This window comes from Lethenteron reissneri, chromosome 69 (assembly GCF_015708825.2).
Source record: "Lethenteron reissneri isolate LAM-NWPU_2019-01 chromosome 69, ASM1570882v1, whole genome shotgun sequence".
NCBI classification, from domain to species: Eukaryota; Metazoa; Chordata; class Hyperoartia; order Petromyzontiformes; family Petromyzontidae; genus Lethenteron; species Lethenteron reissneri.
In genome coordinates, this window is record NC_083847.1 from 4,502,731 (window position 1) to 4,529,670 (window position 26,940).

Sequence of the window (26,940 nt, forward strand, 5' to 3'; positions counted from 1 at the left end):
AAGACAACTTAGATTAAGGCCATCAGTCTAACTCTGTACTACAACAAACAAACATGGTCAAACCAAAAAACTTTTCGAAAATCACCAAAATAAAGCCATAAAAGCAATGAAACAAAAGTGGTCATATGAACTGTGACCGAATTTTCACAATAAACGACGTAAACAACATGTACTACCAAACTCTGGAGCCACGTGGCGCGGTTGCGTCATAGCCTTACCAGAGAGATTCGCCTCTGCTAGCCGTGACGACCTGTCTTATTCCCTTTGCCGTGGGGGATCCGAGTCGAGTACGGGCGCTGTAAAGCGATAGTTCAAGTTCAAGTTCATTTATTTAGATATAGCCCTGTGAGCCATTCGGCTCTTGAATCGGGTCCAACCGTAACAAACAAAAACAAGAACAAAAAAACATCGTAAAGTGAATATGTGACTGAGTGCAAACAGAAAATACAAGAAAAGACAGTAAAATATTGCAGAAAAAACACCGCACACCAACGCTGTGTGCAAATATCCCAGTGGGATGCAAGTCAAACAACCAACAACAACCACAAGACACCTTAGATTAAGGCCATCAGTCTAACTATGTACTGCAACAAACACACATGGCTAATAGAATTGGTCTGTGTAATGCGGAGGGATCAATTGTTCGTACGTGTAGAGGACGCCTGACCCATCCTCACACACTCGCACCACAGGGTCGAAGGTCAGGGGTCACCCACGTCGCGCACACACGGCACGCTCGGGCATCGAATGGAGATCGGGGGTGTGAACTCTGACGTGCATGTCACGCAATCCGATGGGTGAGTGGTTGACACTCATATTCCTAGGTTTTTTCGGTAAAGTCACGTAGGTAAAAAAATTAAAATGAATAAAAGTAAAATAAAATAAAAATCACGACGTTTCGGAGGCAATACAAGCTTCCGTCTTCAGGTGGAACAGTCACAGCACGATAGCTGTATCAAGTGAGAGAAATTTCCAATAAAAAACTTATTTATATATATACTGGTTGAGGGTGGGGGGAGCCAAGGTATAGGCCCTGAATATTATTTTTGTGAGGTTCGGTGCGGCTGAAGCACGCTGTTAGGAATGAGCCTTTGTTGTGTAAACTAGGTGCGGATGATGTAAAGGTGCCGTGTGAATGGGACTGAGCCTTTTGTTATGTAGAGATGATGCGGCTGAAATCGCTGCCAGGAAATTTTATTTTATTTTTATTTAACTTTTATTAAAAAAAATTTTACCTACGTGACTTTACCGAAAAAACCTAAGAATATGAGCTGATTGGTGGAGAAGAGGGCTAAAAGGGAATGGAAAACGTGGGAACGGGTTGGTTTGTTAACGCGTAGCAGACTTTCGCGATCAATATTCATGATAAAGGATTTTAGGTTAGATCGCGTAAGTACAAATGTGTCGTAACCCTCCACCATCCGACAGCCGGTAAGGCTTGTCACGTAAACAATACACGTCAAAAGTTACTCGCATAAATCGTGACTTAAAGCTTTCGTGACTGCAGGAATTCATATTATTTGAGTCTTTCGGTAAAGTCACGTAGATAGGTTCAAAGAAAATAAAAAAAATCTACGACGTTTCGATCGCAACACAAGCAATCGTCATTGCTTAGTTACTAGTATAAATCGTGACTTAAAGCTTTCGTGACTGCAGGAATTCGTATTCTTTGGGTCTTTCGGTAAAGTCACGTAGATGTTTTGTTATTTTCTTTGAACCTTAATATTTCAAGCCCCCCCACCTTTGACCATAGAGGGAGAGGGGGATGGGCGGTGGATCCATGAATACAAAACGCAGTTGATGTTTGTTTTAGGATAACCTCTCGTGCCCCCCCCCCCCCCCCCAGCCAGCAAACATTAAATAGACGCAAACCACCAGGCAGAGCCGCGTCTAACTCGACTCAGTTGCGCTGTTGGCAGCGTCCCGTTCACGAGTCTCTGCGACCACATCGTTCACCGTCTGCCCAGGCCGCGCGTTCAGCGGAAAGCCACGAGGTGAAGGATAACACTGGTCAACACACTTTTTCTGGCATAAGGTATTTTCCAACGGGTTTAAGGTAATTTTGGGGTGCTGATTTCAAATGTGGCATCAGTTTTTGTCTATCACATCAGGTTTTTGAGATATCAAATATTGAAATTTTAATAAAAACTGCAGAAGAAAAATATTAAATAAATGTGGATATCTACATAGAATTATATTATAAACACACTATCCTAAAAATACAGCACCATATTTTAACACTAAAGCAGTCACTGACTCGCAACAACTTGTAATCATAAGTGACAGAGTTAATTTCGGGTAAAATCAATGAAAATGGGGTATGCCGATAGCATAAAAATAAGATGTGATAGAGCAAATCTGAGATCAGATTTGGAATCAGCACCCTGAATTTAGTCTAAAACAGCTGCAAAAGTCCAGGCCAGAAAAAAGTTTTTTTTGTTGACCAGTGTAATGGCCACGGAGCGCATTCATGGGCCGACCCCACTTTTAAGTGGACGCCACTTGATATGTTAACTACCTCGCCTGGTGTGCAGGAGGTCGTGGGTTCGATCCGGACCCCTGACGATGCCTGCTGCTGTATATTTTGAGTCTGCGTCTCTCTCTCTTTCTCATCATCATCACGGTGGCTAGGCGATGTTAACTACCTCGCCTGGTGTGCAGGAGGTGCCTGGATTCAATCCCGACCCTGACGATGCCTGCTGCTGTATATTTTGAGTCTGCGTCTCTCTCTATTTCTCATCATCATCACGGTGGCTATGAGATGTTAACTACCTCGCCTTGTGTACAGGAGGTGCCTGGATTCAATTCCGACCCTGATGATGCCTGCTGCTGTATATTTTGAGTCTGCGTCCCTCATCATTATCACGGTGGCGAGGAGATGTTAACTACCTCGCCTGGTTTACGGGAGGTCGTGGGCTCTATCCCGACCCTGACGCATACTGTATATTTTGAGTCTGCGTCTCTCACCATCATCACGGTAGCTAGAAGATGTTAACTACCTGGCCTGGTATACGGGAGTTCGTGGGTTCTATCCTGACCCTGACGCATGCTGCTGTATATTTGCAGTCTGCGTGTCTCTCTCTCTCTCTCTGTCTGTCCCCGTGGTGGTGTGGATTTTTCTCGGGGTCGTCCCATTCTTACCCTCCACATTCAGAATCGACGTACATTCAGAGTAGCGAAATTGTCTGCTGTTCATCAACATGTCCACATGCTGATGAGTCACGTGGTTGAGCTGCAATCGTTTGTGATGGTCGCTTCTGATCAAGTGCGACATTGCAGCTCAGTGGGATCTTATACTGGTCAGAACCACCTGGTTCCACCAGCCCAAGGGGATTATTGTGTCCGTCCGTCCGTCGTGAATCCAAAAATGGGTGGGGTGGGGCTGGGTGAAGAGGGGAGGGTGGGGAGGGGCTGGGTGGGGAGGGGCTGGGTGGGGAGGGGCTGGGTGGGGAGAGTGGGGCTGGTTGGGGGGTGGGGCTAGGTGGGGAGGGTGGGGCTGGGTGGGGAAGGGAGGGTGGGGAGGGGCGCGGTGGAGAGGGTGGGGAGGGGCTGGGTGGGGAGGGTGTTGCTGGGTGGGGGGTGGGAGGGATGGGGCTGGGTGGGGAGAGAGGGGCTGGGTGGGGAGGCGAGGCAAGGGTAGGGAGGGGCTGGGTGGGGAGGGAGGGGCTGGGTGGGGAGGGGAGGGTGGGGAGGGGCTGGGTGGGGAGGGGCTGGGTGGGGAGGGGAGGGTGGGGAGGGGCTGGGTGGGGGGTGGGAGGGGAGGGGCTGGGTGGGGAGGGGCTGGTCACCTCGTGGTGCCCTTATGAAACTCAACGTTTAACCTACTCACGCCGGCTTGTGCCCGCCCTCACAGTCGGGCATATTTGCGGAATACACCACGCCGCAGTTGACCCTGCCCATTGACCGAGCAACCAAACGTTCCTACCAGCTCCCTCCGCAGGAATGTGTTACCTGGTGAAATAAAAAATAGTTTACGGTTCAATAGACCCATATGATGGTCGTATCGCAATATGCCCAACAGAGGGCGTGAAAACTGCGTTCCTAAAACTCACCTCGCGTCATTAAAACATTGTACATTTTACTGGTAGGAACGAAGTGAACCAGCCTACAATAGATTATATCGTCCGTCCGTCCGTCCGTGTAGCAACATCGCCCCCTACTGCAAACACTTGGCATGACCCTACAAAAACCTTTAGACTCAGTGATGCTTTCCTGGCTAAACAAGTGTAACATTCCCTTATAATTCCCTCAGATAGCTTTTAATTAAAACATTTAAATTAATGAGGCTTTCCTGGCTAAACAAGTGTAACATTCCCTTATAATTCCCTGAGATAGCTTTTAATTAAAACGTTTAAATTAAAATTTAACTCACAGCGGCCTAAAGCCTACAGCTAGGCCTAAAGCCTCGAACAACGCCTCAAACTCTCCCTTCGTATCGTACCCCCGCGTGTGTGAAAGGGAGTTAATGTTTAACAATGTTACATTTCCTCATGTTTTTAAATAGAAACATTTACATTTAAAGCTTTTACATAAATAATTAAAACATTTAAATTAAAATTTAACTCACAGCGGCCTAAAGCCTACAGCTAGGCCTAAAGCCTAGAACTAGGCCTAAAACTCTCCCTTCGTATCGTCCGATTAGGTGTAGCAACATCGCCCCCTACTGCAAACACTTGGCAGGACCCTAGAAAAACCTTTAGACTCAGTGGGGCTTTCCTGGCTAAACAAGTGTAATAATACATTATGTTTATATTCTTTGGTTATTCGTTCCTACCAGCCCACCCCGCAGGGTCCTGTTTATATTCTTATTCTAGATATAAGCAGACCGTGTCTACCTACCTTCGCATATGCGTCTCTCTACACGAAAAAAATAAATGTGTCTACTCATGTAGGTGGTGTCAAAATCTGGAATCGTGTAAGTGTGTAGTGTGTTCATGGTGCAGTGTGTAGAGATATGAACAAACATTCTAGATTTGAAGCTTTCGTGACTGCAAGGATTCATATTCTTAGGTTTTTTCGGTAAAGTCACGTAGGTAAAAAATTAAAATTAATAAAAGTAAAATAAAAATAAAATAAAAATCACGACGCTGTATCACAAGTGATACAGCTATCGTGCTGTGACGGTTCCGCCTGAAGACGGAAGCTTGTGTTGCCTCCGAAAAGTCGTGATTTCTTTTTTACTTTTATTAATTTAAATTTTTTACCTACGTGACTTTACCGAAAAAACCTAAGAATATGAACAAACCTGTCCGTATTTCCAGTTTGTCTGTTCGGACCGAGGCAGCCTGGTAAGCCAAACTACCCAGTAGTCTCCTCCGTGTAGCCTGACTCTCACGACACTTAAGACAAAGACAAAAATCCCCCGTATAGCCTGAACAGACTGTTGAGGCAAGTGCTTTTAGCGAGCACCTATGAAGGCCGACACGGCACACGAGGGGGTGGGTGGCCAGCACCACCACGCCCGGCCGCCTTTGTCGCCCCAGTGGCGATGTTTACACAAGGCACCAGGTACTAATTTGAGGCTGAGTCGACCTAAAGAAGGCCCGGGACCGAATCATAAAATTGTGACTGTTGATGGCCATGAGCGGGAAGCGAACCCGTGTTACCGGGTGTTAAGCGCAGTGCAGCGTAGCACTAAGGGGCCGTCCATAAATGACGTCACACGATTTGGGACAATTTTGACCCCTCCCCACCCTTCGTCACACGGCGTCACAAAAAGTCAGACCCCCCCTCAAATATGACGTCACAAAGCTCTGTCCCCCCTCCTGCCCCCCCCCCAAAAAAACATGCTTCAAATCGCTTTAAACTATTGTCATTGTAGTGCGTATTTAATGTGGCGATGCACTCTGATGTTGTAGGACAAAACATGTATTAAAAGTCTATTTAATTAAGTAGAACGTGTTGTCTATATTTATTAAAAGTTGCGCATTTTGATGTGACGTCACATTTCTCAACCCCCCCCCCTCGTCCATAAATGACGTCACGTGCGTGACGTCATTTATGGACGACCCCTAACCACTACACTACACACACTCACAACACACATACGCACATAACGAACGTTGTTATTTTGAACACTGTATTCTTAGGTGTTTTCGGTAAAGTCACGCAGGTAAAACATCAAAATTAATAAAAATAATAAAATAAAATAAAGATCACGACGTTATTTTATTTTATTCTTTTTATTAATTTTGATGTTTTACCTACACGGTGACTTTACCGAAAACACCTAAGAATATGATTCCTTGCAGTCACGAAAGCTTCAAGTCTAGAATTGAACACTGTAGTTGAACATGTTTAATTTTAATTAGTACGCGAGGTTCACTTGATCAAACAATGTTTTCTATTGTCCTTGTTCTTTTTTTTTGGTCTGGTTTTCATTTAAAGCCCTCTTGGGTTTCTAACCTCACCTGGACCACCTTTCTACCTTCTAACTTGTTGTAAACACAAGCCCCAAACCGCTTCGGCCATTTCATATCCACGCGCGCAATCACGTGCACCTTTGCAAAATGTGATTTGTCGCACATTTGCGATCCTTTTGACGTCCGGTAGCTGTGGAAGGTGTGGAGACAACCAGACAGTGGGGGGGGGGGGGGGGGGCAAATGGTCCAATAGGGGGCGCGGCATGATGCTCTAGCCCAGGGGTCAGGAACCTTTTTGACTGGGAGAGCCATAAAAGCCAAATATTTCTAAATATATTTCATTGAGAGCCATTTAGTATTTTTAACGTATAATAAATTAAATATGTATCACTTTTAATGCGACTTCTGGTGCTGCATGGTTTTGCTGATGGCCTTGTAGTCTGCTTCGTACGTGGTGAGGTTGAGCTTCGTGCAGGCGTGACCCGTGAAATTTATCTTCAAAACTAATTTCTGTTTACTTTAAAATGACACAGTATTATTAAGCAATATCACAAGTATTTTAAAATCAGTTCCAAACTGATTTTTTGTTTTTTCATTATTATTATTTTTTTCAACTCAAAATTGTCTGGGAGCCCATATGCCGTCACTGGAAGAGCCATATATGGCTCGCGAGCCATAGGTTTCCGACCACTGCTCTAGCCACACCCCACACATGCCTCCGCGCCTTCCCTCTTGCGGATGTGCTTGCTGTGATGTGGACAAAGCAGTTGCAGGCGAATAATTCGAGCGATTTCGATTTAAAGCTTTCGTGACTGCAGGGATTCATCTTGTTGGTTCTTTCGGTAAAGTCACGTAGAAGGGAAGTAATAAAATAATAAAAATAAAACATAATAAAATAATTCTCACGACGTTTCGGCCACAACGCAAGCAGCCGTCCTCAGGTGGAGAACAGGTCTGGCCGAAACGTCGTGAGAATGATTTTATTATGTTTTATTTTTATTATTTTATTATTTCCATTCTACGTGACTTTACCGAAAGAACCAAGAAGAAGTCGAGCGATTTTGGGGATTATTGGGTTGGCGCAACTGACTTTGGCCCACGTCTCGTTTGACCGCATCTCACTGTCGCAGGACAACAATGTACTTCCTGTGGTCGCTGCTTGCGGCGACTCTTCTCAGCGCCCTCGCAGAGCCGCAGTACAACACAGTTCAAGGCCATTGCTCGGGGCAGAATGGACTGCCGGGGATTCCAGGAACTCCCGGGCAGCCTGGTCCCATGGGCAGGGATGGAAAAGACGGTAAGAGGGTGTACAGCGAGTAATCAGTCATCACACAGACACGGCAACAACATAGGCAAACACATGCAGAGACACACCGAGCGAGACACACACCAAGACAAACAGAAGGACAACGAATCTACTTTCGGCCGAAACCGAAAGTAGACCGAAAGTTAACTTTTTGGCTTCAGCCGAAACAGAAACAATGCCGAAAGAGGCCATTTGCCAACTTTCGGCGCCGAAACCGAATTTCGGTTGGCCTCTAATTGTCAGACTTCGAATCTCGGTATCAACACGCATGTAGACTGAAGCGAACGCAACACGTAAGCCAAGGCGGGCAGGGGGCTGGGAACAGACAACAGAGGCACTTTGTTGTCGTCCCGCCAAAGAGACTCCACCCACGGATGGAGATGCAGGCTGCCGTCTATTGACCGATCGTATATACATTAGCAGACCATGGTTGCGGCTGTAACCTCGTTCCCAAGCTGCTGCTGCTGACGTGTGTGTGTTTGCAGCCTATCGCATAGGATTGCCTAGCGCCGACTGACCGGCCGATAGGTAGAGTGATAGACATAGCACTAGCGTTATATTCTAAAAATAGATCTTCGGTTGACGAATGACGACCGAAAGTCAATATCAGTTTCGGCCGAAACCGAAACCGGACCGAAAGTTACAAATTTACTTTTGGCCGAAACCGAAAGTATGCCGAAAGAGGCCATTTGCCAACTTTCGGCGCCGAAACCGAAACCGAATTTTGGTCGGCCTCTAGTTTCAACGGAAACGTCGTCTTCTATTATTATTTTATTTTATATTCTATGTGACTTTACCGAAAGAACCAAAGAGTAATTCCTGCAGTCACGAAAGCTTCGAATCTAGTATGAGCTCCACACGATGCGCTAATCAAAGTTTCGCTTGTTCAGCTCTTCTGCGCATTCGTCCTCGCTGCGCTTGTTCGACGTGACAACGTAATGATCCGTGCCAGGTGGGTCGCGGCGTTTATGAGCGCGGTGGGACGGAGTCGACAAAAATAAATAAATTAAGAGCTCATCTTCTTGGTTCTTTTGGTAAAGTCACGTAGAAGGGAAGTAATACAATAATAAAAATAAAACATAATAAAATAAAATAATTATCACGACGTTTCGGCTACAACGCAAGCAGCCGTCTTCAGGTGAAGAATGAGACACTGCCAAGCTAGGAGTTTATATATAAGCTGGGTTGGAGGTGGAAGAAGAGCGCCTTAACAAAAAGAATGTGCATATCAAGAGGAATTTAGCATATTCATGGGAAATGCGTAGGAGGTGGGCGGGGGGGGTTTCAAAGTCATATTATGCCCATGCATTATGCAGGATCAGCAGCACCAAGGGAGGGTGCAGGGAGTAGCATTAACAAAGGAAGAGTTTTACTTCAATTTAAAGCTTTCGTGACTGCAGGGATTCATCTTCTTGGTTCTTTCGGTAAAGTCACGTAGAAGGGAAATAATAAAATAATAAAAATTAAATTATTCTCACGATGTTTCGGCCACAACGCAAGCAGCCGTCCTCAGGTGAAGAGCAGGTCTGTCGAGAAGACAGAGTCTGAATGACACACCCCAGGCTTGGAGCGTCTATTTAAGCTGGGATGGAGGGGGAAGGGTGCCCTGACAAAGGAATTTGCATATCAAGAGGAATTTTAGCATATTTATGGGAAATGCAGATATGTGATTAGTACTACTTGTGAAATGCGTAGTGGGTTTGGCGGGGGGTTTAAAGTCATATTATGCCCGTGCATTATGCAGGATTAGCAGCATCAAAGGGAGGGGATAGGGGGAAGCATTAATAAAGGGAAGGAATGTTAGTAGTATGTAGCTGTAGTAACTATACCACCACGTAAACCAAACTAAAGTATAAACTACATAGTATCATCCGTATACTAAATATACTCTCCAATAAGCTGAGCTACTAACAGTAAGTAATACATTATTTCCCTTCTACGTGACTTTACCGAAAGAACCAAGAAGATGAGTTTAACTTCAGTTAATTCTGGGCCCTAGGGTCCCGCCATGAGGTTCAATTGTAATATTATAACATTGACATTAGACATTGGAGCAAACATGTGAATTTGTGTTGTGGGATTTGCAGGTCCGTCTGGACCAAGAGGTGACCCTGGTGCTGCAGGAAGCCGAGGTGAACCAGGTAAACTCTTAGCCAGAAACGTTTTATATTTTGGTGAAATTATAGACTTAATCGTCAACTGGAAAAGGACCACTTCCCAATGACTGCAAAACTTGGTATACTTGTGTCATGCTGATGACAATACTCTATTCTATCATAAAAAGTAAAAGATATGTATTTTTAAACATTCTTTTTTATATGTTATGTTTCGCCTTGGGTCTAATTGTCCATGGTCAACTGATGTTGGCTGTAATTGGCCACGGTCCCTTACGTTATGGCACTTCCTGGAGTCGTGGAGATCTTCCATTACTAGTACTTTTCATAAAAGCGTGTTTAAAAAAATAGTTTTTATTAAATATTACTTATCTTTTTTAAATGTTGGGATGTATTTGACAGTTGACGCCCACACCGCCCCTCTCTGTGCCTCCCTCGCTACCCTGCGTTGCCCAATCTCGCTTTCTCCCTTCTGCTCCCTTCTCACTCCCTTCCCCTGGAACTAACTCCCCTTAGAGTACACAGAGCGACCACCTTCCCTACAGCAAAAACAACTACAGGCTGCAAGCTTCCGCTCCTCCCTTAGAACAACTCCCATTTATTCTCCCCTGGCCAAGCATCATCATCCTGATACTTATCCTCCCTGCTCTCCAAATACGACCTTCCTCTAACCCCTATGACTACCCCTACCCCTATCACTACCCCTATCATTACCCCTATCATTACCCCTACCCCTATCACTACCCTTATAATTACCCCAACCCCTATCACTACCCCAACCCCGATCACTACCCCTATCACTACCCAAACCCCTATCACTACCCCAACCACTATCACTACCCAAACCCCTATCACTACCCCAACCACTATCACTACCCAAACCCCTATCACTACCCCAACCCCTATCACTACCCCAACCCCTATCACTACCCCAACCCCTATCACTACCCCAACCAATATCACTACCCCAACCACTATCACGACCCCAACCCTATCACTACCACAACCCCTATCACTACACCAACCAATATCACTACCCCAACCACTATCACGACCCCAACCCTATCACTACCACAACCCCTATCACTACTCCAGCCCTATCACTACCCCAACCCCTATCACTACCCCAACCCCTATCACTACCCCAACCCTATCACTACCCCTATCACTACCCAAACCCCCATCACTAGCCCAACCCCTATCACTACCACTACCCCTATCACTACCCCAACCACTATCACTACCCCTACCCTATCACTACCACAAACCCCCCTTTTACCTCTCCCGCCTGTTATCCTGTCACCACAACTACACCATCACTACTTTTACGTGCAATTTGTACAATTGTTTTTGGCAAGCACCTTGAAATATGGTACTGCTATATAAATATATGTACGATATATAACGTAAGACGCATGGCCTACCACTTTTAGTTTTGTAAACGTCGCGTGATCTTTAACGTCCACCTGTGAAGTAGCTGGATACTCCCGCAGTATTGACCAGCCATGGGGCTCCAACCGCGAACCTCTGGGACAACAAACGGCAAATCTCCTAGCCACGTGGCTAGAAGATGTTAACTACCTCGCCTGGTGTACAGGAGGTCGTCGGTTCAGGTCCAAACGCCTGCTGCTGCTGCTGTATATTTGTAGTCTGCGTGTTCTCCATGTTGGCCGTTATATATTTCCACGGGATGATAAGCCACTTCGTTGAGCTATCATTTGCGATAACCAGGTCGCCTCTAATAGTTTAAGAAATGTACTATGTATTTGTTTACATAATTACACAGGAAGTATAATAACAAAGCATGTTGTATCTTGATTTGAAGATGTTGTGACTGCAGGAATCCATACTCTTTGGTTCTTTCGGTAAAGTCACGTGGGTATAAAATAAAATAAATCACGACGTTTCGGGCGCAACACAAGCGTCCGTCATCAGGTGGGAAAGTGTGGCCTGCTGCTGAGGCAGACTGTTTTTAAACAGTATACAGTGATACCTCGGTTCACGAACTTAATTCGTGAACTGACTCTGGTCGTGAACCGAATTGGTCGTGAACCGAGGCACATTTTCCCACAGGGTTCAATGTAAATCCGGTTAATCCGTTCTGACCTTTTTTTTTTGGTTTTTGAAGCACAAAAATATGAAACAAATGACAATACACATTAGTACTGTACAGTATAGTAATGTATAAAGAGAGAACACTAACCTTGCTTGAGATGACTTCAGTAAGCACTCAAACGGGTGAACTGTACAATACAGTAAGTACAGTATTGTACAGTACAGTAGTACAGTACAGTATGTGCTAAAAAGCACACCAAAAATCAAAAAGTCACTGAAAGAGTCTTCACAGTACTCACAGTACTTCTTTCTGTGTCTCTGCTTCTCTCCACGATCTTCCTACAGGAAGTCACGACCACGTGACAGCCTGGAATTAGCATAAAAATGGCCGCGGCTCCTGTTCGTGAACCGAAGCGGAGTTTGTGAACCGGAGCATATTTTTCTGAAATTTTCTGTTCGTGAACCGAGTTGTTCGTGAACCGAAGCGTTCGTGAACCGAGGTATCACTGTAAAGCATGTTGTGTTTTTATTTATTTAAGGATTGCCCGGAAAGATCGGACCCAGCGGAGCGGACGGGCCAATTGGACCTCCAGGACTTCCCGGCCCAAAGGCAGACAAAATAGACTTTTCAACGCTGCCAAAGTCAGCCTTCACTGCCAAGATCTCTTCCTCAAAGCCTCCAGCGGATTCACCCATTAAGTACGACATCGTCATCTCGAACGAGCAAAACCATTACAATCCCTTAACTGGAAAGTTCACATGCGTTCATCCCGGCACCTACTACTTTGTGATACACGCACACGTTCGCGAAATCACCATATGTCTGTCCATCATGAAGAATGGGAGCAAGATCTCCAATAGTTGCATTGACTTTCACGCTGCCATTCATTCCATGGCCATGAGCGGGGGTTCAGTGATGAAGCTGAAGGAGGGAGATGAGGTGTGGGTTCAATCGCAAAGCCCTTACGTTGGTCTCTATTACCAACCCGGTTATCGTGACGACACGTTTACAGGTTTTCTCTTGTTTCCCGACTAGGAAAAGAGTACTGTACACATGTAACACAAATTCTAGCAAACTTTCGATTTACAATCTAAATAATTATGTACTTAGCTTATACACTACTGCTATGCGAAATCCAATTTGAGAAAAGTCATTGGGAATCCGGAGGCCCCTCGCCTTTAAGTGGCATGCGGAGGAGAGGCACGTGAAGGAAAGCTCCTCCTCATAATCGCTCCCTCTCGTCGTGCATCACTAAATGTGGTGACTGACACCAGGGCGGTGATTTCTCCCGCACCTTCCGACGAGCACGGTTGGCTCTAGTATGGTGCGAAAGAAGTTAAACATACGTAGAACTACATGCGTACGTACAGAGAGCTGACGCTCAATCAGAAGAAGCTGAGCCGGAGTGGGGAATCACAGCGGAGGAGGGTGACCATGTGAATAGCTGTGCCAGAGGTCGCAAACGGGTTTTGATTCCTTACCCGTACCCGTACCCGGCCGCACCAGGGTCGCAAACGGGTACCCGTACCCGTACCAAGCCGTACCCGTACCCCAACCGTACCCGGCCGGGTACGGGTGGGGTACGGGTATCGGGTACCTGATTGCGACCTCTGGGATGAAGCCATGTTGCAGGCGTGGGTGGGTTGATTCTAGGAACTTGAATTGTGAGAAGAGACAAGACGTTAGGAAATGAGTGGCAAACGGTTACTCACCATTGACTCACGGCCTACCCGTACCCGGCCGCACCAGGGTCGCAAACTCTCCCACTCACTCACTCACCCACCCACCAATTCAGCTACTCACTCACTCACTCACCCACCCACTCACCCACTCACTCACCCACCCACTCACCCACTCACTCACTCACCCACGCACCCACTTACTCACCCACCAACCAGAGGTCGCAAACGGGTTTTGATTCCTTACCCGTACCCGGCCGCACCAGGGTCGCAAACGGGTATCGGGTACCCGGTTGCGACCTCTGAGCTGTGCTTTCGAGGAATGCCGTGGCTGAGTGGGAATGTGGGCAATCACAGGGAAGGGCTGACCGTGGGAATGGCTGTGCTTTTGAGGGACGTGGTGTGGAGATAGTGAAATGGAAGAATATGTGAGACAGCGGAGGCAAGACCAGAGCATGGGTTAATGTTTAATTCAGCAACATATTTCCACATCTCCGATTGGCACAGTTGGATACGAAAAGTGCGAAAGACGGTCAACATACAGTAAGTACATACAACATTTAAGTAGATGTCTTTTTTAAAATGGATTTCGTTATACGGTTGCAAATGACGACGAGATACACTCATGTGAAAATAAAAGTATTCGAAAACGGATTTTATGACTGGAACTCGGTCATTGCACTGGTGACACTCAGTGAGTACAGCGACATGGGTTTACTCCACATAGAACACACCCAAGAAGAAGATGAAACCGGCGTAACCAAACAACACGGGAACACTGCATGCACAGGCGAGCAAATTGAGAAGCTATTGACGAGGACGCAACGCATCACAAAAAGGGGAGAACGGCACTGAAGCCAAAGGACCTGAGACTCAGTTGAAGAAGAACCCTTGAGGCAGATAGCGGACCCCCAACAAAGAACGATGGAAGTCAGGGACTCAGTCCCGCAGGTGGGAGCTAGAGGAGGATCGCGAGTTACAAGCGGAGGCAGAGGAGCCACCTTGCGACCAGAGGTCGCAACCGAGTACCCGATACCCTTACCCTACCCGATACCCGGCTACCCATACCCGGCCGGGTACGGGTACGGGTAGCCGTTTGCGACCCTGGTGCGGCCAGGTACGGGTAGGCCGTGAGTCGCTGGTGAGTAACCGTTTGTCACTCATTTCGGGTAGGGTATGGGTAGGGAACGGGTACCCATTTGCGACCCTGGTGCGGCCGGGTACGGGTACGGGTAAGGAATCAAAACCCGTTTGCGACCTCTGCTTGCGACGTAACACGACCCGAGGGACTGTATCTGACGAGGGGAGAAGCAGCGGTCGAGGGTGCTCGTCTAATCTGCGATGCCCTGGAACAGGTGACCATCATCGACCGGGAACCGCAAGAAAAAGACATCTAAGCCAAAGCACTATCGTGCTCCCCCCCCCCTCCCCCCTACCCGGATACTACGGAGGGAGATGGAAGGTTGATTCGGGAGTTGCTAAAGAAAAAAGAGTGAGGGATTTGGACCAAATGGCGAAAGTTGGTCGCAAAATAATTTTGAAATGGGAGGATGCCAGGAGATAGCGAGTGACACTACCGAAAGTGGAATCTACCGGTAAGAAACCTCCACATCCATCAGTGGAGTCATGGATATCGAGGCCCTCTCCTCCTGGACGCCTTCCCACCACCCCTCCCCCTCATCGCATTCAAGATGGCTCCAACCAGAGGTCGCAACCGGGTACCCGATACCCGTACCCTACCCGTACCCGGCTACCCATACCCAGCCGGGTACGGGTACCCGTTTGCGACCCTGGTGCGGCCGGGTACGGGTAGACCGTGAGTCACTGGTGAGTAACTGTTTGTCACTCATTTCCCAACGTCTTGTCTCTTCTCACAATTCAAGTTCCTAGAATAAACCCACCCACGCCAGCAACATGGCTTCATCCCAGAGGTTGCAATCGGGTACCCGATACCCGGGTACAGGTAGGGTACTCGTACGGCCGGATACGGGTACCCGTTTGCGACCCTGGTGCGGCCGGGTACGGGTACTGGTAAGGAATCAAAACCCGTTTGCGACCTCTGGCTCCAACGTTGAAAATGGCTCCCGGCTTATATTCACTCCCCGGAGGCTAAGCCCCGCCTCTGGCCACGCCCTGCCTCTGGCCACGCCCCTTCTGGAACCTTCGGGAACGTTCCAGAGGCTTCCCTGGTAGATCCGCCCAATCACCTTTACCCCAGATATAATCCCTACTATGGAAAAACCGTATGATAAGTAATGTAACCCCTACAAAAATTCAGTAGATGGCGCTCTTTTATTACAAATGGAGCAAATACGTTTGTTCGTAATACTCTTCGTTTTTTCGGTAAAGTCACGTAGGTAAAAAATGAAATAAAAATTAATAATAAATAAAATAATTATAAATCACGACGTTTCGGAGGCAACACAAGTCTCCGTCATCAGGTGGGACCGTCACAGCCAGATTTGCTGTATCACTTGATACATCACTTGATACATCACTTGATACAACAAATCTGGCTGTGACGGTCCCACCTGATGACGGAGACTTGTGTTGCCACCGAAACGTCGTGATTTATTATTTTTTTTTTAATTAATTTTAATTTCATCTTCTCACCAAACGCCTGCGTCTCCCGAAGAGTCATCCTCCTGAATTCCTGACCATCATCGGTCCACCTTCAACCATCGTCGCCAAATCGTCATCATCAAAGGTAATCAAAAACACATTGTTCTGCGTAATGTTTTATTCATTTGATTGCAGTAATTGCTATAAAACGTTAACCCCCCCATGTTAACTCGTACCAGGAAAGTAACCCGCATTTTTCCCCATTGAACGAGGTTTCTGCATTCGCGATTTCAGCATTTGCGTGCATTTTCAAGAACAAATGGAGAGGGTTTACTGATATTTACGTGAATAATTATTAAAGGTAGGTTTACACAGTAATACGATACCATTATGTTTAAACGAAATATACGTCTGTGCCTTCTAACGCTATTTTTCCTATAAGTGTTCGGTATTTTGATATTCGCCGATGTTTTTCTTTTTTTATTGTATTTCAACATGAGCCCGGTACAGAGCACAACCCGGGGGGGCACAGAAACTCCACGGACGGAAATCACAAAACTCTCAAAGCTCTTGGGTTTAGAGGAAGGGGAGACATGGGGCTCACTGCTTAACATAGGTGGGGACCGCGAGCATGTACGTACATTTCGATTTCAAGCTATCGTGACTGCAGGGATTCATCTTCTTGGTTCTTTCGGTAAAGTCACGGAAAAGGAAAATAATAAAATAATAAAATAATTCTCACGACGTTTCGGCCACAACGCAAGCAGCCGTCCTCAGGTGAAGAACAGGTCTGTCGGAAAGACAGCGTCTGAATGACGGCTGCTTGCGTTGTGGTGAAGAACAGGTCTGTCTTTCTGACAGATCTGTTCTTCACCTGAGGACGGCTGCTTACGTTGTGGCCGAAACGTCGTGAGAATAATTTTATTATGTTTTCTTTTTATTAATTTATTATTTCCCTTCTACGTGACTTTACCGAAAGAACCAATAAGATGTACGTACAGTAGACTCTCGATTGTCCGTGCTAATGGCGTGGAGGACGGCCACGGATCATTCAAAATCGCGGAAAATCCAAAAATACGTAGATTTTACGCGGAATCTCCATGCCAAAAAAAATCGTTTAAGTTTAGAAAATTTAGTTTGTTAATGAACAAAACAAAATTTTGCAGAAAAGGAATCGGCCGATCCATGCACGTGCTCAGTGATAACACTTTCCTGGACTCCCGCCCAACAGAAGACTCAGCCCGCCAAGTGGATTGACAGCAGAGCCACGCGAATCAACATCGATCTAACTCCGCCCACTATTGTAAAAATATAGCAACTCCTGTACTGCAGAGGCAACCGCGTGTACTTTGGATTAACCGGAGCAAAATATTTGTTCGGTGTAAGCACGTTACTTTTAATAAACATTTCCCAGAGTAACAATGTGTAACTGTTTTTTAGGTTACTAATTTGAGCTTCAGGGAAAATCCACGAGTTATTAATTTATGTCAAATCTCAGGTGCGTGGTTAATCTGCAAATTGGAAAAAAACCACACTGCGGAAATCAAGAGTCTCTTGTATGTGACGCCCTTTTTTTGAAAGACAATTATTATTATTTTAATTCACATCAACCATCTGCCTACAACTTTACGATATTACAATATTAACATCAGTCTACTTTATATGAATAGATAAATATCTTTGAACAACTTACCAGCCTAAAAATATTACATCTCGTTTGAAAACGAATTTCTGGATTAAAAACTTATTTTCGAAATTGAAAACTCATTTCCATAGAAGTGCTGTTTGTCTTCTTGGTTCTTTCGGTAAAGTCACGTAGAAGGGAAGTAATAAAATAATAAAAATAAAACGTAATAAAATAAAATAATTCTCACGACGTTTCGGCTACAACGCAAGCAGCCGTCTTCAGGTGAAGAATGAGACAATGCCAAGCTAGGAGCTTATATATAAGCTGCGTTGGAGGCGCTCTTTCTTCCACCTCCAACGCAGCTTATATATAAGCTCCTAGCTTGGCATTGTCTCATTCTTCACCTGAAGACGGCTGCTTGCGTTGTAGCCGAAACGTCGTGAGAATTATTTTATTTTATTATGTTTTATTTTTATTATTTTATTACTTCCCTTCTACGTGACTTTACCGAAAGAACCAAGAAGATGAATCCCTGCAGTCACGAAAGCTTTAAATCGAAAAGTGCTGTTTGTGTTTAGTTTGTTGTCCTTCCCCCGCACCCTCGTGTGCATATATTTTGAAAGTAATGATATTTTACTTGCTTCACCTGTAGCCACGTTGAAACTAGACAGTTTACTGGGCCGTGTCCGATTAGCACGGTTGGCTACGTAGAGAGCGAAAGAAGTCCAACATACATACATTGAAAGGAAGACACAGATATTTAGACGATTTAACTAAAAGCAGGTTTAAAAGCATTACGAATGGTAGGATTCACGTTCATCTTGTTGCATGCAGTTTGAAATGTAGCCACCCGATTGTAGTGACAGGTAAACTTCTTCCTAAGACACTGCCTAAGTTGTTTATCACGTAATCCGTAAATTAAGGGAACAACAAACCTTGAGCTATAATAAAGATATAAATAATGACATAACCTTAAAATTGTCAACACGTAAGGATCTGATGTGATTATAGCAAAAACGATTTCAAATAATCTGTTACCAAGGGAACACAGATACAGAAATAACTGCACGCCGTGTAAGATCACAGTTTGCTTGGCTCGTTTCGCCTTAGACGCATTATCGGACGCCTTTCTAGCGGCCATCATTATATTGAAGTAAGTGAAGATCAAAGCAATGATGCAGACTGTGAAAATTACGATGCTTGGAAATACTCTGAGCACGGCAATTGCCATGGGGTTGGGCATCAGGCTGTCGGTTAGATACGTGGAACAAGTCCGAGTGTTGCTCACGGTCACGCCGCTTGTGAAGACCAGAATTCCGCACGCCAGTGGGAACACTGAAGCGACGGACCAAATTACGGCCAAGAACTGAAGCGTTTTGTGGTGGCTGAACCAGCGGAGGTGATGGAAAGGGTGGCAAATGGCCACGTATCGCTCCACGGACATGAGCGTGACGCACAGAACCCCGCTATGGTTCAGAATTGTGCTGACCACGAGTGTTGACGTTGCACGAGGTCAAACTTAAATTCGTCTGTAGCCAAATTAACGTCGAGATGATGGTGGAGCAAAGCAGGAAGAAGGTGTCGCACGCGAGGAGATTGGCGAAGAGAATGTAGCGCGACTTCTCCCGTAGCTTCATTTCGGTGAAAATCGTGATGGTGATGGACAGAAATAAGGACAGGGAAGGGACCGTCATGACGAGGTTGACAATCTGGAAGATGGTGTATAACACCAGGGCGACCACGGCGCCGCTGTCGACGTTCGCGGTGACGTTCGCGGTCGCGTTGCCAATTTGCGTCATGACTTTTCGGAGTCTGGAGCCTTTGCGGGTAAACGCAAATGTGACCACGAACGTGTGGTGCGGTGCGGTAATGTCGTCGGCTTTAAATGCGGCCTTTATGAAATGTTGAATGAAGGTGAATTCGAGAATCAGTGTTTCACGTCTGACCTGCAGATTTATATTATCAAGAGAGACAGCTGCCCCAAGAATTTTTTACAGAGACCTCCGCCTTTAAAGGTGAAGGCTTATTTAGTGAGATGATCAGGCTTTTGCCACTGTGCAGCTCCCAAACTTTGGAACGACGCTTTGCCGTTTCTAATGAAGACAGCCAGAATCGTGAGATACGTTTGTCCGTCTTTAAAAGTCACTTCTGTAAACTGGTCTTTATCCCCTATTTTCTGGCCCTTTTCTCTGGGTCTGAGGAAGTGGGTTAGTGAGTGGGTGAGTAGGTGGGGTGGGTAAGTGGTTGAGTGAATGGATGGGTGGGCGAGTGAGTAGGTAAGTGGGTGAGTGAGTGAGTAAATTCGCTTTTATCTCACGCCTAGTTGCGGCCGTGTACCCCGCAAGTTCTGTTTATCTCCTGACTTTCCTTACACGGCGAGCATCAGGTGGTGGCGATCTACGGATGAGATGCGCCACTTCACAAATGTCAACGATTATTACTTCACTTACAAAAGTATGATGTTGCATTCCCGGACAAGAACCCCAAAATGCCCAATCCGCCAATGTCAATTGATTGCATTAAAAGGAATAACACATTTACCCAAACTCCTCTTCAAGGTAATTGGCCTGTCACTTTTGTTAACAAGAGGGGCGATCATAGACGCACTCACAACTGATGCATGTGTCACACGGCCCCACCCCTCGTTGGGGACTGGGCATAAAAGCGGAGCTCCCTGGACGATCAGGCCCAGTTGTAACTCAAGACCCAAGACCCACGACCAGCCATCTGAAGACCCTGGGATGCTGTGAGAGCCAGTGGTGGGACTCTGGAACTCCCGACTCAACCCGACGACGCTGGGACTCTGGAACTCCCGACTCTACGACCTTATGAGGGCGAGTTCCAGAGCGTAGCCAGAGTAGAGTATCTAGGCTGTGTACCTAGGCTGTAACAGAGTATCAGGAGTGTTGGAGAGTTGGAGCGTTGGACTGTTGGAGTGCTGGAGTAGTGTTGTATCGTAATAAAGAAGTTACATCTACAAGTGTCTCCGGAACCCGTTACACATGTAATGGGCTCAGTACAGGAAATTGGCTCGAAAATGTAAAACAACTATTTAGTAGTCCGTTGCCACACGACTGGCATGCCCGTATCTTTGTCACTGAAGTCTTGCTGGCAAATCAATTCTTGCGAACACGATGTGTGACATTCCTTTTCAGGTTGTCCTCCTAGTCACAGGGCTGGCAGTTATTTACTTTGCACAATTAATCTGCCCTGTGGGGAACAAAAAACAGAGCAGTCATAATTACATTAGTAATGTATTATACATTTTTCATATATTATAGTACGATGATTATAATACGAGTGTTCCGTCGGTTAACGATATTAATTGGTTCCACGAAATCCACCGTCAATTGAAATTCTCATTAACAGAATAGAGGAAATAAATGTTAAAGGCTTAATTTGTTCCAAGAAGATTGGATGTTGAACTTATTCATCCTAAAAAAACATAGTTTTTTTCATATTGAAACGTGCAATTTTAATAAATAAACGTTATAACAACATGTTAAAACATTAATACGAATATAAGCACGGATAAATAATAAATAAATAGAGAATTAAAAGGTGCGTAAATAGAGCAAAAAATAAACATTGTTACCTTCAGCTAACAAGATGTGGGGGGGGCTTAGGCTAAGAAAATAGATGGAAGGGCGTCGCTGATTGGCTGAGGCCTGTTGAGTTAATTTAGGAGCGCTCCGATTGGCCGAAATTGGTGGCCGCGTGATATGTCAAACATATCGCTAATTGAAAATAAGTATCGTTAATTGAAACAATGGGACCCTATGGGAGACGGATCGTTAATCTAAATATCGTTAAGGCGAGGCTCTGCTGTAATAATAATTCTACTTTTTCGATGTAAAGCTTTCGTGACTGCAGGGATTCATCTTCTTGGTTCTTTCGCTAAAGTCACGTAGAAGGGAAATAATAAAATAATAAAAATATAAAACATAATAAAATTTCGATTTAAAGCTTTCGTGACTGCAGGGATTCATCTTCTTGGTTCTTTCGCTAAAGTCACGTAGAAGGGAAATAATAAGATAATAAAAATATAAAACATAATAAAATTTCGATTTAAAGCTTTCGTGACTGCAGGGATTTATCTTCTTGGTTCTTTGGGTAAAGTCACGTAGAAGGGAAATAATAAAATAATAATAAAAAAACATAATAAAATAATTCTCACGACGTTTCGGTCACAACGCAAGCAGCCGTCCTCCGGTGAAGAACAGACAGCGTCTTTCCGACAGAAACGTCGTGAGAATTATTTTATTATGTGTTATTTGTATTATTTTATTATTTCCCTTCTATGTGACTTTACCGAAAGAACCATGAAGAAGAATTATACTGCTTATCATTAAAATGGCTGCAATAAATGTAGGAATTGCTTTACTTTGTAACATGATATCATGGTTCACAGTGTCAAATGTGTTAAATAGAGTGTGCACCTCAGTCTATTCAAGACCGGAAACAGGAAGACTTCACAATTCTGACAATTGCATAATGATGCCGGCCGTTGTAATCACTAGCGAAACGTCGTTAACTTAAATTGTAAATGTGTCGTGGGATTGTTCTCAAACACACACACACACTGATATTGCTGAAGTAGTAACTAATTCATCTTCTTGGTTCTTTCGGTAAAGTCATGTAGAAGGGAAATAATAAAATAATAAAAATAAAACATAATAAAATTTCGATTTAAAGCTTTCGTGACTGCAGGGATTCGTCTTCTTGGTTCTTTCGGTAAAGTCACGTAGAAGGGAAATAATAAAATACTAAAAATAAAACATAATAACATTTCGATGTAAAGCTTTTGTGACTGCAGGGATTCATCTTCTTGGTTCTTTCGGTAAAGTCACGTAGAAGGGAAATAATAAAATAATAAGAATAAAACATAAATAAATTTCGATTTAAAGCTTTCGTGACTGCAGGGATTCATCTTCTTGGTTCTTTCGGTAAAGTCACGTAGAAGGGAAGTAATAAAATAATAAAAATGAAACATAATAAAATAATTCTCACGACGTTTCGGCCACAACGGAAGCAGCCGTCCTTAGGTGAAAACCAGGTCTGTCGAGGCGACAGCGTCTGAATGAAACAGCGCCATGCTTGGAGCGTATATTTAAGCTGGGTTGGAAGGGGGGGAAAGGGCGCCTTGACAAAATAATTTGCATATCAAGAGGAATGCAGCATATTTATGGGAAATGCAGGTATGTGATTAGGACTACTTATGCCCGTGCATTATGCAGGATTAGGAGCATCAAAGGGAGGGGATATGGGAAATGCAGGTATGTGATTAGTACTACTTATGCCCGTGCATTATGCAGGATTATCAGCATCAAAGGGAGGGGATATGGGAAATGCAGGTATGTGATTAGTACTACTTATGCCCGTGCATTATGCAGGATTATCAGCCTCAAAGGGAGGGGATAGGGGTAGCATTAATAAAGGGAAGGAGTGTTAATAGTATGTATGACTTTACCGAAAGAACCAAGAAGATGAATCCCTGCAGTCACGAAAGCTTTAAATCGAAATAGTAACTAATTGGCACGGTTTGTTCACGTGGCAATCCTTACTAAATGGCTGTGTCGGGTGAGGTGGGTGCACAACACATTTACATGGATGTCGTATATTTGCCAGAGGTGCAGGGAACATTTTATCTACAGACAAGCCACATGTTGATCCAATCGGGCACTGAAAAGCAAAGATGGATATGGTGGCCACTTTGGCTGAGGAGGGAAGTCGGCCCGTGCAGTTATTTTATGTGTAACGGGTTCCGGAGACACTTGTAGAGGTAACTTCTTTATTACAACACAACACTCCAACAGTCCTGATACTCTGTTACAGCCTAGGTACACAGCCTAGCTACACAGCCTAGATACTCTACTCTGGCTACGCTCTGGACTCGCCCTCACAAGGTCGTAGCGTCGGGAGTTCCAGAGTCCCAGCGCTGGCTCTCACAGCATCCCAGGGTCTTCAGATGGCTGGTCGTGGGTCTTGGGTCTTGAGTTACAACTGGGGCCGATCGTCCAGGGAGCTCCGGTTATATGCCCAGTCCCCAACTAGGGGTGGGGCCGTGTGTGCCACCAGACATCCCACAGAGCACACACAGCCCCCCCCGTTGGCGGCGCCCAGAGGCTTAAGCGTCTGGACCCCCTGGGAACCCAGCGCCTGGCGCCCAGGGGATTACGCGTCTGGACCCACCTGGGAACCCAGAGCCTACAGCAGCCCCTCCCTTCTTATGTCACTACATTACCCCCCTCTATGTAGCCTCCAGCCGTCCCGGCTGTCAATAATTAGAAAGTTTAAATTAACGAAAGGGAGAGAGAGAAGAAAAAAAAAAATACGCGAGCTTCAACAGGAAAAGAAAAGAGAACAAGAAAGCAACCATAAATACCATAACCAACCTGTACAACTCTACACTATATACAAGCATCAATCAACAAAAAGGTGAAGCAATGACACGTGAACAAACGACCCGCGGCCCACCTAGCCCTCCTCGGGATCCGCATAGAAAACGGGGAATTAACAACAACAAATATACAGATTCCGACGCGTTGGATGCACAACCAACACCGGTAATCAAACCGAAATCACACAATCACCGCATGGATGGCAGGGATCCACACCACCCTGCCAGCCTCCCATCCGTCAGGTGGAGAGAAGGCGAAGACCAACATGTCGAGCATCCCTCTACACGCACTTATCCGGACGTCTGTCTACGTCCCGGGTCGAGAAGTCGTACTTCAGGGCCGACCCATGTACTGGGCAAAGAAGTCGCACTTCAGGGCTGCTCCAGTATCTACATTTTAAAAATATATATATAAAATTTACATGACACAAACAAAATAAATCTGCCTGTTCCTGTCCATAAATGGTGGCCGCACGCATGAACCGCATCTCCAAAAGGCATCCCGTGCTTGCGTCCCAGCAGCCCTCAATGAGGACCACCACCGACATTACATGTCAACCGTTTGCACCCCCCGCCTTTCCAACGTGGCGTCTCCATCCTAAAACCGCGCACGTCGGCCATATCGGGGGGGACTTCAACTCAGTCTCTCTCCAAGACTCGCATCGCAGCATATAGCTGTACCGACCGATCTGAGACCCAACCTCTCTCCAAGACTCGCATCGCAGCATATAGCTGTACCGACCGATCTGAGACCCAACCTCTCTCCAAGACTCGCATCGCAGCATATAGCTGTACCGACCAATCTGAGACCCAACCTCTCTCCAAGACTCGCATCGCAGCATATAGCTGTACCGACCGATCTGAGACCCAACCTCTCTCCAAGACTCGCATCGCAGCATATAGCTGTACCGACCGATCTGAGACCCAACCTCTCTCCAAGACTCGCATCGCAGCATATAGCTGTACCGACCGATCTGAGACCCAATCTCTCTCCAAGACTCGCATCGCAGCATATAGCTGTACCGACCGATCTGAGACCCAACCTCTCTCCAAGACTCGCATCGCAGCATATAGCTGTACCGACCGATCTGAGACCCAACCTCTCTCCAAGACTCGCATCGCAGCATATAGCTGTACCGACCGATCTGAGACCCAATCTCTCTCCAAGACTCGCATCGCAGCATATAGCTGTACCGACCGATCTGAGACGACCCATTGTTCACTCCCTGCACAACATGCACCCTAACAACTGAGGGATACAGTCCCAACGTAACGGGACAACTACACCTGAACACCACGAATCTCCAGCCCACTGTTTCAACGCGCCTCGGAGTGTTTCAATCTCCGGGCCGTCAGGGTGAGCCTACTGCTCCAGACGTACCACGGAGGGTCTCAACCTCCGGGCCGTCAGGTCAAGCCGTCAGCTATTCCATGACGGGACCACACTCTCCGAGCCATGTGAGCGCACAGCCCACTAGGCTAGACATGCCACGGAGTGTTTCAATCTCCGGGCTGTCAGGTCAAGCCGTCAGCTATAGCATGACGGGACCACACTCTCCGAGCCATGTGAGCACACAGCCCACTAGGCTAGACATGCCACGGAGTGTCTATCTCCGGGCTGTCAGGTCAAGCCGTCAGCCATAGCATGACGGGACCCCAACTCTCGTGTTAGACACGCAACACCCGCTGGGACATCCTGGTCAGGATCTGCACCCCAAGATATTTGAGAGCCAGCATGACAATTCCAATCCTTGGCAGCATGTCACCATCTCAAGATAAATTCCCCATACAGTATATACATCGTTAACAATGACAGCACAAGCTATACATTAACAATCACGAACAAAGCTCAATATAAACCATACATTGTTAACAATCACAAGCAAAGTTTCGCACACACATTGACAACACTCACGAGCGAAGCTCCACACAGTTTACCCAACAACAGTCACGACTCCCCGACGACAACGAAGAAAATATCAACAAAAAAATCATTAATCCGGAGCGCGTAAATGTACGAAATGTCAGGGGCCTGGTCTCCCGACCTCCAACCTTTGGCCAGAGCAGCAAAGGCGGCGAGCTGCGTGTCGGTCCATGTGCCATCCCCGGCGCCGGTTACAGTAAGAATGGCGCCCTCACTGTCCGGTCGCAGCGCTGATGACGCGCTGTGCTAGGTTGCCAACAGCTGTCACCCGGCGGTGAGGGACGCAGCGCTGATGACGCGGCGTCGTCGGGTTGGCACACGCTGGGCCCGGAAGTGACGTCGCTCCCAGCGGTCACTGCTCCTCTGGTGGAAGTGACGACACACCCGGAAGTGTCCCTCACATCCGTGGGGGGAATGGCGGCGGCGTTGGGCTCGGGCGAGCGCCGCGCCTCCTCTCTCCCTCCCGCCATCGGCCGCGAGCACCGCAGCTCGCCCAGGAGGGAGGCGGTGGCGCAGAGCAGCTCTGCGAGGCGAAGCAGCGCCTCCTCCATCTCTGCTCCCGACGCTGGAGAGGGGACGGTCGGCGGAGCAGACAGCTGCTCAGCCGGCGGTGCGGCGTTGTTGTCGGCCGGCGGTGCAGCGTCGCTGTCGGCCGGCGTTGGCTGCCCCATCGCTGCCTGCTCCTCTTCATCGCCGTCAGGACTGAAGGTACGTGGCTTACTTCTTGTCTCCATAGCCACTTCTAACACCAAATGTAACGGGTTCCGGAGACACTTGTAGAGGTAACTTCTTTATTACAACACAACACTCCAACAGTCCTGATACTCTGTTACAGCCTAGGTACACAGCCTAGCTACACAGCCTAGATACTCTACTCTGGCTACGCTCTGGACTCGCCCTCACAAGGTCG

General features: G+C 46.4%; 1 protein-coding gene and 1 pseudogene across 2 annotated transcripts; one reads left to right on the plus strand and one right to left on the minus strand.

Moving 5' to 3' along the window:
- Positions 1-1,889: 1,889 nt before the first annotated feature.
- On the plus strand, positions 1,890-14,171 carry LOC133360781 (complement C1q tumor necrosis factor-related protein 5-like). Of its 2 annotated transcripts, none has more exons than XM_061579652.1 (4): positions 1,890-1,994; positions 7,493-7,659; positions 9,756-9,809; positions 12,377-14,171. In XM_061579652.1, the coding sequence occupies exons 2-4, from the start codon at positions 7,500-7,502 to the stop codon at positions 12,871-12,873; spliced, it is 711 nt and encodes a 236-aa protein (XP_061435636.1). In that variant the 5' UTR covers positions 1,890-1,994; positions 7,493-7,499; the 3' UTR covers positions 12,874-14,171. The 2 variants fall into 2 exon arrangements, with proteins under 2 accessions (XP_061435636.1, XP_061435637.1); XM_061579653.1 differs by having other exon boundaries at positions 1,905-2,035.
- A 4,304-nt stretch (positions 14,172-18,475) lies between these two features.
- Positions 18,476-19,505, minus strand: LOC133360646 (odorant receptor 131-2-like; annotated as a pseudogene).
- Positions 19,506-26,940: the final 7,435 nt, after the last annotated feature.

Excerpts from the sequence above, each read along its gene's own strand:
- LOC133360781 (XM_061579652.1), top strand. The coding sequence starts at position 7,500 with ATGTACTTCCTGTGGTCGCTGCTTGCGGCGACTCTTCTCAGCGCCCTC. Across the intron at positions 7,660-9,755 it reads GGGCAGGGATGGAAAAGACG|GTCCGTCTGGACCAAGAGGT; the intron begins GTAAGAGGGTGT and ends TGGGATTTGCAG. Across the intron at positions 9,810-12,376 it reads AGGAAGCCGAGGTGAACCAG|GATTGCCCGGAAAGATCGGA; the intron begins GTAAACTCTTAG and ends TATTTATTTAAG.